The following is a 13044-nucleotide window of genomic DNA, read 5'->3' on the forward strand; positions in this document are numbered from 1 at the left end:
TTTTCATAAATAATCATACTACTCGTCATGTGGTCGGTTACAAATTTATGTAACTCATCCGATGATGTTTCACATGTACAAAACGTGTAAGTTTCAGGTAAATGCTGAGTGATACTGAGTGCAGTGGCAGTCTTTATTACCAAGTAGCACAAGACAGTAAAGGTGGACCTGTACAGTGAAAGAGTTGATTTTAAGGACACTTATTTAATATTATCCATGTTCCAGGGACTTTCTACTTTGGACTAACTCTCCAGTCTCAAAGACTGAGGGCTTTTTTCTGGCTGGAGTGCATCCAGCACATTCCTGCAGTGCATCTTCCAGATTATTTTGTTCAAAATGAATCCAGTCCAGGTCACTCCCCAGAATCACTCCAGAAAGTAAAATAAAGCAGGGGTGAACAGGAGGTTCATTTCAAAACTTCATTGCTGATCCAAATGAAAATACTACCATAGACATACTCAATTGCTGGAATTGCTTATTAGGAAAAATAAAATAAAATAAACAAGTGTTTAAAGCAAAGAGAAATCTAACTTCTGAAGGTCTGGAATGGAGTTTGAGAAGAATGATTGTGATATAAAACTAGCCTATGAGATGGAACGAAAGTATTTCGAATTTGATGCAAGACCTTTACAGTCACCTCCGTGAAATACAAGTCTATCACACCCATGTGGACATGAATCACTTTACTGGAACTGCATGCACATGAAACTGAAAGCAGAAGTCTATTATTATGACTAGCTAGAGTTAGACACTTGTGAAAGTTTCAGGCATTTTAGTCAGTAACATTCAATTTAGTGCTGACAGAAAACTATAAAACAAATTAACACTAAACTCTCATCAGATTGAAAGCGGAAGCACAAATAGATCAAGTATTTGGTATGTTCGAACAATTTGAGTGTATTGGTTAACCGTTAAAATAAAAATCCATTACTCATAACACTGAGGCACTGCTAGCAAAGTGCTACAATTATGGTGATAGTAATAGCTGTTGCCTCAAGAATTTCCAGACATTCCCACTGTGAGTCTTCTGTCATCCCTGTCTCATCTAGTGCTGTAGCACTCCTGGTCATGAAAACAGTAAAGCACACAAAACATTACGGGGTTTGAAACATGCTGTTGAAGAGGAGCACACATGTTGGGTGTTTTTATGAATGGAAGTTCTGAATGAACTAATGTGTATGGTTTCTTCAGACACCACACCAGAATTGTATCTCTCCATCCAGCAACAGTGACATGATTTGCACGGGAAAGAGTGGTCACTTACAGAATTTGACCCCTAATATTTCTACTAGACTTCACTATCCACTCCACCAAAAGATATATTTATAGATGGCAGTCCTACATTTTCTAAAATGTTGTCTGATTCTCTAAATATAGTTCCATGTTTGTTGAACTTCTCTCTTGCATTCTTTGGTTTATTCAAATGCAGAGGATTTCATGGAAAAAGTCTACCCATATTGCTTGGGATTATTGCCCAAGCAATAATCCTGACATGACCTCTAACTTGCAAAATATTTTCCTTAAAGCAGAGAGGCCAATGGTCACAAATTGTCACATTCCTTGTTTAGGGACATTGAATTATTTTGGTACCTGCCACTGCAGAAAATACTTGACCACAGCCAAATTGCAGTGGTATAGACATGACACTATTCACTCTGATTATATTGCACGGCACACAGGTAGAAGTAGTCATAATTTGATTCCAAGGGCTATGGAGCTCAGGAGAACAGAGACAATACGATCAGGATCTTGAACACCAGTGCATAACTAGACTTATGCTTTTGGAAGGATGCAGCAAAAAATGAACTAGATGTTTGCAGAAATTAGGTTAAATCTTTCTTCCTCTCTCAGCAGCAGACTCTGCACAGATAATAGTTTAAAGACTGAAATGAGTTGCTACAAAAGACGACACTGATTAAATCCACTCTCTCTCAGCACGCTAATTGTGGAGGGGCAAAGTCCAATAATCTGACAAATAGTTATGCATTAATTCAAAAATGAACAAGCAAAGAAGCACAGTGAGAGCAGGGATGTTGAGAGAATATTGGTTAAAGCAATGTAAGAAAATTCTTCTGAGTTGCAAAAGCCAGAGCATGACACACATCTTTAGGTCAAAGTACTTCTCAACCCAGTTTCACCATCTCCACAACTTATGTAAATCCCTCCAATCTGCCTAAAGTTTTATTTCTTCTGTTTTGTTTTTGTTTGTTTGTTTTCCTTAGACTGTAGGATAGCTGTTCGTTGAATATTCACAATTCAATTGAATTTACTTTTCTTTTTATGAAAGAGAAGCAATTAGGCTCCATCATCTGAATGTTTATGATGGCATGCAAAAGGAGCACTTTGAAGATCTGGATTTTTTGATGATACCTCAAAGAACTACAGGAGAGAACAAAAGATTGTTCTCATAATGTAAGGTATCTGTATCAGTTATAAAATATGGAAAGCATATTAAAGTATGTCATTAACAATCAAAAATTATTTCTCACCAGAATGTGTTTAATACTTTGCTATACATACAACATAAGCCTTTTTTTTTTTTTCTTACGGAGGGATCTTTATTCCCAGGTGGACACAGATTTAAAGTATCCATTGTAAAGGCAGTCATCAATTATATATTAAAAGATGAGTCTAAGTAAATTAATAGTTATTTCAACTTACTACAGATTTTTCCAAATACTTCTAACCTACTTTCAGAGATAATGTGAATTTCAATCACAGCTGTTACAATTATCTCCAAATTCTACAGAAATTGGTGTGCTTTTGGATGTCCTGTGGGATGGTATAGAGAGGGTTGGAGGGTTTTGGAAGTCCCAGATATATTATCTTAGATCTTTCGCCCTGGAATATCTGGACTACCTTACCCTGTAACCACACACTGCAAAGCTGACAACAGAAATGCTGGAATATAGACTGGAAATGTTATGAACTCACCTCTTCCTCTTTCCACCCCCATTTCCCCAACAGACTTATGCTAGAAAAAAGCATCAAATATCCACAGTTATCCTTAAATCTAAGTTCACTACAATTAAAAAAGGCATTGTCTTTCTGCGAACTATACATATGCTTTAAAATGGATCACGTGCCTTGAAAGGTGTGGCAAGTGAGCAACCTTGAATCAACATATTATACTTGTTTGTACCTTAATGATCCCTGAAAAAGTAACTCTATAGTCCTTCACCTTGACAGCTGTGAGCTGTAATTGTGTCATTCAGACTTCCTGCACAGAGCTTTTCTGTGAGCAGACCAGTGTTCCCTTCCTTACTTTTCATAAAAAAGAAAGGCGGGTATTGAAAAATCTTACATATGACTTTATTTCATAGTAAAAACATAATTCAAAGTGGGACTGTAAGAATAAGACTGCTTTCCAGGCTAGTTAGCTCACTGGCTTACAACTTCAATAACTTTGATGTATGGCCTACGCATAAAGTTTAACCAGTGTGGCCCTTTGATCACATGACAGACAAAAGCAACAGATTGAAAATAAACATGTATCACAGATACATTTTGATTTTTCTGGCAAAAACATGATTTTAACAGCTCAGTTCTGCATGCTTCATCTTCTGTATCTAATCTTTTTTATTATTCTGTTTTACTGTTTAGAAGTTCTGAGTCATTCTCAGAACTTCTAAAAAAAAAAACAATAAGACAAGTATAAGCCAATTTAATGTGTCTCCTTGCCAATTTTTTTTTTTTAAAACTTTGGTACAGATACTTTCTGGTTTCTCGAACAAGTCTTCAACTTTGATTTTACATAGTTATTGATTTTCCAAGTTACAAAAGCAGAGACTGCATCTTTAATCCACAGTTGCACAACTATGGTCTCAGTATCTGCTAACAGTTAACCACATAGATTACAGTTACAGTCTTTGAACAATCTTATTTGTCTGTTCTTCAGGGACTTTTAAAACTGCTGTCAGAATTGTGAAAAACAAAGCTGTAGCTCTATATGCAAAAAAAAAAAAAATAACAATAAAAAAGTCTCATCTTCACAGACCAGAACTCAGTAGGCAAACATACTACCCTTTTTGGGGGTAGCCTGCAATATACCTTGTCAAACTTCTCTACATGAAGGTGATCAGAATATAAAGATATTTCGTGTAATTGCAAATTGTACATAATTGCACATCATTTAAATAATTTATTGCTATGATGAATGAATGTACTTTTAAAAAAACATTAGAACAGCAAATATAAAACATGTTAATACTCTCAGAAACAGGTTTTAGGTGCAACATCAATGAGTGGCCTAAAACAAACAGGGAAGTGACCTCCAACCTGAACAACACTCCTGCTCCAGGATCTACCTTTCTCACTTTACTGCAAGACATGGAAAGAGAAAAGCTTTGCAGAGAAGAGCTCCTAAACACAAACACCAAGGCTGAGGAACGAGAAGGCAGTTTTTGAGGAGCAGCATCTGCCTCTCTGTATGACTGCAGTTTTCAAGTAGTGAAACACGGTGCTGACATCAGTGCATCTTTTTTTTCTTCTTCTTCTTCCTTTATACATTTTCTACATAGGAACTTCTGGTTAAAACAATAAAGGCGTGGAAGCGAAAGTGTTATAGAGTTATACTAACGAGGGGAGGCCAGGGAGGAGGGGAAGGAAGAGAGGGGTTAAAACCCACAAAACAAATCAGCAAATGTAGCATTCAAATAAAAAGGCGCAACAATTACAGAGAAACTTTAAAGCAACTTACCTCGAGGGAGAGAGATCAAAGCGCTGCTTTCAGTCGGAGCTTGCTCTGGCCCTTCAGGCCCTGGAGGAAGAGGTTCTCCCACTTGGGACATCTGCCAGCTCTCTCACCGAGTCACGCAGAGCCTGCGCCCCCCTCCAACAAAACTAACACGCGACCCTGAAGGAACAAGCGAATGAAAGCACTCGTTAATCTATTTCACGCGAAAAAAAAAAAAAAAAAAGAAAAGAAAAGAAAAAAAAAAAAAACCTCGCGGCTCGGGGGCGAGGGACGGCAAATCCGAGCGGCGGCGACTCGGCGAGCACCGGGGGGCCGGGGGGGCCCGGGGGGGTCCCGGGGCGGCGGCTGCGGAGCCCCCCGGCGGTTCTGCGCTCCCTCCCTCCGCCTCTCCTCCCGCTCCTCCGCGGTGCCCGGCCGCGGTGCCCGGCTCCTCAGCGCCCCGGCCGCCCGCAGCCTCCTCGGCTCCCCTCTCCCGGCCCGCAGACGGGGGGCCGCCTTCCCCCCAACACGTCCCCCCGACCCCCCGCAGCCCCCGGGGCGGAGGCGTGCTCGCACACACCCGCACTCGCCCCCGCTGTCCCCCCGCGGCCGCAGTCAGTCCTTTTCCATCATTTCCGGACGATGAAACATCCCGCTGCGGCTGGCGGCGGTGGTGCAGGTCCTGCCGCCCGCCAGCGCCGGGCCCGCGGGCTGGGCTGGGCTGGGCTGGGGCTGCGGGAGAGCACTGCTGCCCCCCGCCCCCAGCCGGGCCTCCGGCCACGGAAAGTCCCCGAGGAGGCCGAAACCCGTCAGGCAGAACGAGGGAAAAAGGGAAAAAAAATAAATAAAAATAAAAACACGCCACCCTTGAAAGGGAGGCTTTCATGCCTGGACAAGGTTTGCAGCTGTAGCGTTTGGCAGAGGCACTGCTCGTGGGGCAACAGCTGGCACAGAATTAATTGGGCCGCTGTGGTGGTTGTTTGCCTTCAACCAGTTGCGCCTCGGAAGCCGGGTAGCCAGGCACGTGGAATGCTGCAGGCCTCCCGCCTGCGCTTTCCATCCCTCTCAGAGACCAGTCCCAGCCCAACCCAACACCTTGGTGTACCTCCCCTGGCAACATATGGATGTGTACATTAAAAGGACTCTAAAGCATGTGTACAAAATTATTCAAACGAAAGTGAAGGATAGAAGAAGTGTTTTTCAAAAGTAATACCCTAGAGAGCAAACCACTTCCTCCACCGGCACCTGCCAAGCGGCCTGACCTACCTGTGCTTTCTCTAGATAAGAAATACGTTTCTTCCTCATTACGGGAATTCATTTGATTGTCAGCCTCGTGTTCTGTTCTTGCCCACACCATGCAGCATTGCCATTATTTCTCATGTGCACGCTAGTGTCCATACGCTAAGTGCTTGACCTTGCTCATGCTACCACAACTTTGCACACCTCTCTAATAAAGTGTGTTCATGTTTAATCTGTAATTTTCTTAAAACTTAGAAACCAAATTTTTATTATGGTTGAGTAAATATGCTCTACTGGTATGTCCCATCATGGTGTGCAAACAGTTATCTTTTGGGAAGCTGAAACTAGGAGTTAGAAACAGCCAAGTTATGAACTACCTACGTCCTAACATAAGAGAAAAGAACTAATGGATATTTATTTTGATATCATAAGTGCTAAGCATTGTGCTCAGGTATTAAAAGTAAAACTTAATTTCTTAAAGTTTAACATTTCCCTGCACTGCTTGCAAAACAACCAGTATAGAGTGTAAATACCTGAGTAGGAGCCATTTCCTATACAACACCACACACTTTGGGGCATCCCCTAATTTCAAAAGCCATCGCTGTATAGCTTTATTACTGGTTACTGCTGATGCAAAAGATAAGTGTGATGCAACTAATAAGACACATTATGTATTTTCCTCTGAGAAATACAATCCTTTTTAAGTATTTCAGTAATCTGTGATGTTCTTTGGTACAACATAATATTTCTTTAAACCTTTTAATGATAAAATGGAAAAAATATGTGCTATGTCTGGAAGAAGCCAAGTAAAAATTCCATTTGGGGTACACAAACTTGTTATTGTATTGCATCATAATAATATGGATATCAATACCTACGCTTCTCATCTAAAAAAACATTGCATAACTTTCCATAGCTCCAGTATACAACAGCTCCTTCTCTCCTTGCTGCCCAGGGGGCAGAGCAATTGAGACATAAGGTAGAAGGACTTACCTCAAACTCCCAAGTGAGTCAGTAGCAGAAGAGAGGTTATGACTCATACCCAACGGACAAGCTTGTGTTTTTCCCTCTGAAACTGGAAGCACAGCACAGAAGAGTGGGAGGAGCAATAAGTTAGCCAACCACACCCTGCCTTAAAAACCTTTCATTGGATAATACATATCGAACAGATACCATCCTTTTTTTTCCTTTTTTTTTTTTTTTTAGGGGTGGTGTTTTTTGAACCTTATCTATGAACCACACATGGTACCCTTCATGGTGTTTAGTTTATCTTCTTCAAAAAGATGATGGGATGAGTTCACCCTGCCAAGGTTCAACGATGTAGATGCCTACGTACAGTTTAAAACAACTAAATCAATGGAAGAGAAACTTCAGCTGATGTTGCCATATTGCAATTGATGATAGTGTGAGGTAACCCCAAGCAAGATCAGATAAAACAAGATAAGGGAATCTAGTATGAAAAAAAAAAAAAGTGTGATTCATTATCATCATCAAATAACATATTAAAACATCATGCGACACACTGTACATTAAAAACCAGAAACTGTGATTATTGTAAAAAGATAAATCCAGATGTGGTCACTGTTAATGAGATACCACAGACAGGCAAAGTTCATTGGCATAATACAGCATATTACTGACATCCCTGCACAGCTAATCTAAAATAATTGTTTTATTCTTTTCCTTTAAAATATTTATCATTCTAAAATGTTACTGAATTTTTTCAGGAAGTGGGCAGTAAAGACTTTAACATCGTCTGTTCTTCAAGTAGGTTATAAATATGAGGTATGTTGTATCTTACTACAGCAACCAAGTTATAGGCTTTGCACACACGTATTGCAATATACTCTTCCATTGCTAGATCATAGCATTCACACATTCAGGTGTGCTCTTCTAGACCATAAGGGCAGATTTGGGGATGAATGTGAAGGGGATCTCAAAACATTTATAAAAAAAAATGCCTTAGACACAAGCTGGTCATAGCAGGGCAACCAATCCCTTCTACTCCAAGGAACTCCAGCTCCAAAGAGCACAGAGAGACAAACAGTAGGATACCGAAATGAAATCAGAGGCATGCAGATGCAGACTCCAGAAATGGAGTCGAGAAATGCAGAGAAGCATTTTCTTCCAGTAATCCTGCACATTGCCCTTTAGAGAAAGAAGTCTATATACTGTAAATGATTCTTGTCCAAGTCTGGTGATTTTCTGCCATGGAATGGACTCCGCAGTGGAGAGGAAATATGAGGCTTAATGGCTGCTTTGCACTAGCTCAAATTGGCATTTGAGTATTAAATCTATTGTAAATCTGAATTTAAAATATGAAACGTTATTTTTTCAGTTTTAGTTTTCTGTTTATAGTGAACTATTTTCTGTGAAATATTTTAAGACAGTGAAGATTTCATTAAAACTGATAAATTATAAAGTGAAACAATGTAAAATATTCTAAGAATTATTTCTGATGTAACTCCAATGAAGCCAAAGGAGTCACATGAAAGATGAGTCCAGCTCAACAAGCTTTATCCTACTTAGGGCGAAACACATCACATGGCATAGTTTATGGCAGTTTCAGCTATTGCTTAGCAAGCTCAAGCAAGTAGCTCACTCAGGCAGGTAATAGATCTCACCTGAAAAAGTAACAGATCATATATTGAGGCATGCAAAATGACGTTTCACCACAACAAGATGTCAACTAGTAATTCATTACATTCCTACAAATAACTCAGGAAGAAAAATTCAATATACAACTAAGTGTGCTGGATTGTTATTATTAAGTCAATTTATTTGCATATATTTTTTTCAGTTACTCAGCTTTTCACTCTGCATTTAATCTTACACCTTAATAAAAAACTTATTTAAGTCTTCAGAATAAACTTGAAATTCAGCAGAAGTGAGTGTTTTAAACACTTCAAAGGTTATTCAGACATTTTAGTGCGTTCAAGATTATCTGGAATTTCTTTTAACTTTAAAGATCATCTCAGCAAAGAGAAGAAATGGACAACAGCATCTCTTGTGTTAATGGTACAGGAATTTTAAGTGAATATTGATTAACAATTATGGCTAGCTGAATACAAAATATTGCAACATGAAATATATACTTAGTAAATTTATTTTAAATTTAGAATAAAGTTCATTATCTTGCCTGAACCACAGTCATAATAATACCAGAGGCTGTATTTAAAAGAAAACCAAGGCAAATATTTCTGTTGCTTTTGGTTATTGGAGTTAGCAAGGCTCCTTTTGCTTCTGCAACCAAAGCAGTATCTGGATCTGACATTTTACATTAGTATTTTATGCACATTCTTAACAACTGTGGGTATTTGTGACATCAGCAGTATCAAACTAATTGCCATTATCAAATGAAGTTTGCAAAAATACTATGTCTAGAATTCCACAAAAATAAAAATGTTTCTATATAAAATGAATAGCTACTCAATCATTCCCAAATAAAATAAAATTAAAAACATTAAACCAAGCGTACTTTACACATAGAATAAATAATGCAGTGGAACAGAATACTGTATGATATTTTGCTATGTGATATCATGGAATCACATCCAGATTTCTATAGATATTTTGTTAAATTTGTGCATCTTCAATATGAGTTCATAATGCACAGTACAGATGCTGCTTTTGAGCTGTCAGTACACTATGAATGGGCATTAAAAATACTGTGCATTTTGTGTTCTTGTTTCTTAATATAGAACGCTCTTAGTTACATATTGCGTATTATTCCTAATACATGTTCAGAGCATATCTTATAACAGCTCCTTTGGAACTTCTAGCATGTATGCTGTGAATGTGTATTAACAGCAGAATTCATTTCTATATTATGAGTCCATAATACTGAAAGCACAATCGAATCTTTGATAAAAGTAGTTGCTCTCCTTGCAAGAAGTTACTCTTCTCACTCACAGCTGTGCCACCTTGCAGTTATTTCTCACCCAGGTCTTTACAACTTGAAAATAATAAAAAAAAAAAAATCCAGTACTACCACAATTCTATGAGTTATGTCTATCTTAAAGGAAGATATTTCACAGGGCCTTTCTTTTCCACTCCTTGTTGTATGTGCTAATTATAACGAAGATTTTTTTATTACTGTTTTTTTTTTAATTGCCTGAATATATGCTCCTGATTTTTCATTTTGGCATCCATATAAGTTACCAGACTAAGGTCCATTTGATGCTTATCTAAATAAGTCGAGTAAGCAAATAAGATGCTTATCCAACTAAGTCAAATGCTTATTTGGATAGTAAGTGTAAAACACTGTTCACAGGAAAAAACAAGTATAGAATAATGAACCTCAGTCTGTTCCAGTGGTGTTTTTAACTATCCTGATTTGTGTGTGTGTGTGTGTTTGCATATTTTGCCTAAAAAAAACTTTTACTTTTTTTTCTCTACATTGATAGATGAATGTCCCGACAACCCATGTAAGTAAAGATGGAAAAAGACACTCTTAATTGCCTAAAACAGGGAAGTAAAGTAAAAGCCTTCTGCCTCAGTTTCTTGCTCTCTTCCTTATCTAAATGAAAGTACTGCAAACCTTGGGTCCAGGTCTGATATAATTCTGTTCCTGTGCTCTTGAGGTGGGGGGTGGAGGTGCCCAGGAAGCAAAAGAAAAGCTAGGGAAGACTTGGCTTTTGCCTAATTCCTTTCATCTTCCTATACACTAGCTGGAATAACCAGAAAGACTCAAGATGAAACTATCTACATCATTTCAAGGACTTCACTGTGACCATACTAACAAATAATAGTTTTTAAATACAGTTATATTACTTCAATAAGTAGTACTGAGAGGTATTTTATAGGTTTGATATTACTGCAGAGACATTAGCTCCAGAAAGTGTTCAGATAAGCATTTTGGCAATTAATGGCAAGTATAAACTGCCAACCATACAAGAACAAGATATTTATGCACCTGCAGATGAATATAATAACACCTCAGCTAAAATATTAATAAAATCAGAAAACACAAATTAGATTCAAAGAGTCCCCCATATGACTGGTACTTTTGGATTACATTTATGGGGATGCGGTCCTGCCCAGTGAATGATGGGCATGATTACATTTCCCATTATAATCTGTAATATCTATCACATATCAGAGAGTGTGTAAGGGTGTGTGTACATAAAATCAGTGGAATTTTAGTGTTTTTCTTTAAAAGAAATGGTTACATTTTAGTTTAGCTAGGGAGGCTATTACGGTGTACAAATTCCTTCATTTCTCTTTTCGTTTTCCTGTGTTTTATTTCAACTGTTTTAAAGTATTAATGAAAATGCTATAAAAGTCATAATGTTAAAGTATAATTTTATTTAACATTGTTTTACATGTAAGAGCTATAAACAGGATGTAGTAAACTTATACAAGCAGTTATCTTGAGGTCTGAGCTGTTTTTTTTCTTTTATGACTGTAAATAAAAGTAAGATGTACTCAGTTATTTTATAATTCTAACATGCTAGCTGCTCTGTCTCAGAGAATGTTTCAAGATATAAATGCCTGCAGTTTGCAAATTACCATGATCATCAACAAGCAACAAAAAATATGTTAATAAAAGTAAAGTTCTGATAACTGTGCTCTACAGCCAAGTAAAATTTAAGCAATGATAACATGGCATCATTCACTGAAGGACCACTGGTTTCCAGTCCTGGAACTCAGATTAGTACCCTAATTTTTGCCCAGTTTTGTTGTTTTAGTAAAATAAGAAAAAGAAAACAATTAAAAAACAGATTTCAAAATTCAATATTACTAGGCCTTTACTGAGCTTGATCCAATCATTTTCACAGACTATTTAAACTTTCAAGCACACATTTATTGTGGGCTTGAAGAAGATTTGACACCCATTTTGCAGGCTAAAAAATATACTTTAAAATATATACTTAATATAATTTTAATTAATTTACATTGTAAATATAATTAAGGAGTAATTCAAGGGATATATTTTTTTCACAAATGCTACTGCCATTTTTTTCTCAGCTATTCTCTCTGTCACTTCAGGAGGGAATATAAAGCTTTGCAGCCCACTCCATTTTCCCCCTACATCAGTACCAGTCTGCTCTGGGGCTGTGAACGGGAGCACTCATCCTATGGTCACCCTGCACACGCACTCCAAAACAATAACTGCTGCTGAGCAGAATTGTGTCTTGCCTCCTCATATTACCATTTTTAGATAATTTTGAAAAAGAGGCATACAAAATTTAGAAAGAGGGTTTTGAAGTGCTCTCTCAGAACACCCTAGCCTCACCAAGGTGTCATTTTCTTAAGGGAAAAATACAATTTGCATCTGGAAATTTCTGTAAAGGAATACTCAAACCAAACTCTCTCCTAGTTGTCCGCAGCTTGGAGTTCCAAAACATATTCCTAGGTTAGAAATGAATGCCTGATGCTTTCCTTCCCAAAGCCCTTGTTTAGTAATTGACTACAATGAGAGTAAAACTAGGTAGCAAAGAAAGTTACTTCAACCCAGAAATGTGTCAAGTCCTATGTTCAATAAGTACCTCCTTCTGCCAGCTATTATAATAGAATCAAATATACTGAGAATTATATATATGTAATAATAAAATACCCTCCACATTTTAAATAATCTGTGAGAACATACACAAATTATTGCAATTCATTACTGTAGTACTTAAATCTACTTATATGAGGAATTAGTACAGAAGAACTAAATCTTCAGAAGTATCTTAGTTATCAGCCATCAATTTTCCTTTTATAAAACTGAAGCTGGAAAGAGTAAGGAGAAACACAAAGATAGGTATTTTTTCCCTTTATAATATCAAAAAAGTCCTTCTTGGATGATAACCACAGCTTCTAATATCTGGTCACACTTTAAATTATTCTATTATATGAGATTAGCTATGGAATGAGAAGTGGTGAATAATACTGACCAGCTTCTGTGACAAAACAGACTTTTAAAAATAAAGCAGAAGACATTTTGTCTTGTCTACTCAACATAAATGAGAGAACTTATGAACAGTGCAGTGACTCTGGCCTCACTCTGATGCAAAAAAAAAACCATAATCTTGGCCCGTGGTTACAGCAATCTGCAAAATAGTGTATTAACGTGCTTTGCCAAGAAATATATTGTTCAGCAATTTGGTAAAAGAAGGTGAAGGTTTTAGAAATACACAACAGAA

At 37.7% G+C, this 13044-nt stretch overlaps 1 protein-coding gene across 3 annotated transcripts in view; it reads right to left on the reverse strand.

Moving 5' to 3' along the window:
* The window catches only part of MDFIC (MyoD family inhibitor domain containing), a 50364-nt gene extending 43320 nt beyond the window's left edge, over nucleotides 1-7044 (reverse strand). Inside the window, exons 1-2 of one of the 3 annotated variants that reach the window (XM_013190812.3) lie at nucleotides 6908-7044; nucleotides 4700-4855 (exon numbers count right to left, since the gene is read on the reverse strand). In XM_013190812.3, coding sequence (XP_013046266.1) covers nucleotides 4700-4790 — 91 coding nt within the window. In that variant the 5' untranslated portion in view covers nucleotides 4791-4855; nucleotides 6908-7044. Of the gene's footprint in view, nucleotides 1-4699; nucleotides 4856-5255; nucleotides 5497-6907 lie in introns of those variants that run through there. The other 2 variants (XM_048048317.2, XM_048048316.2) reach the window with 2 other exon arrangements.
* Nucleotides 7045-13044: the final 6000 nt, after the last annotated feature.

The sequence above is a fragment of the Anser cygnoides genome, chromosome 1, assembly GCF_040182565.1.
Source record: "Anser cygnoides isolate HZ-2024a breed goose chromosome 1, Taihu_goose_T2T_genome, whole genome shotgun sequence".
Lineage (NCBI taxonomy): Eukaryota > Metazoa > Chordata > Aves > Anseriformes > Anatidae > Anser > Anser cygnoides.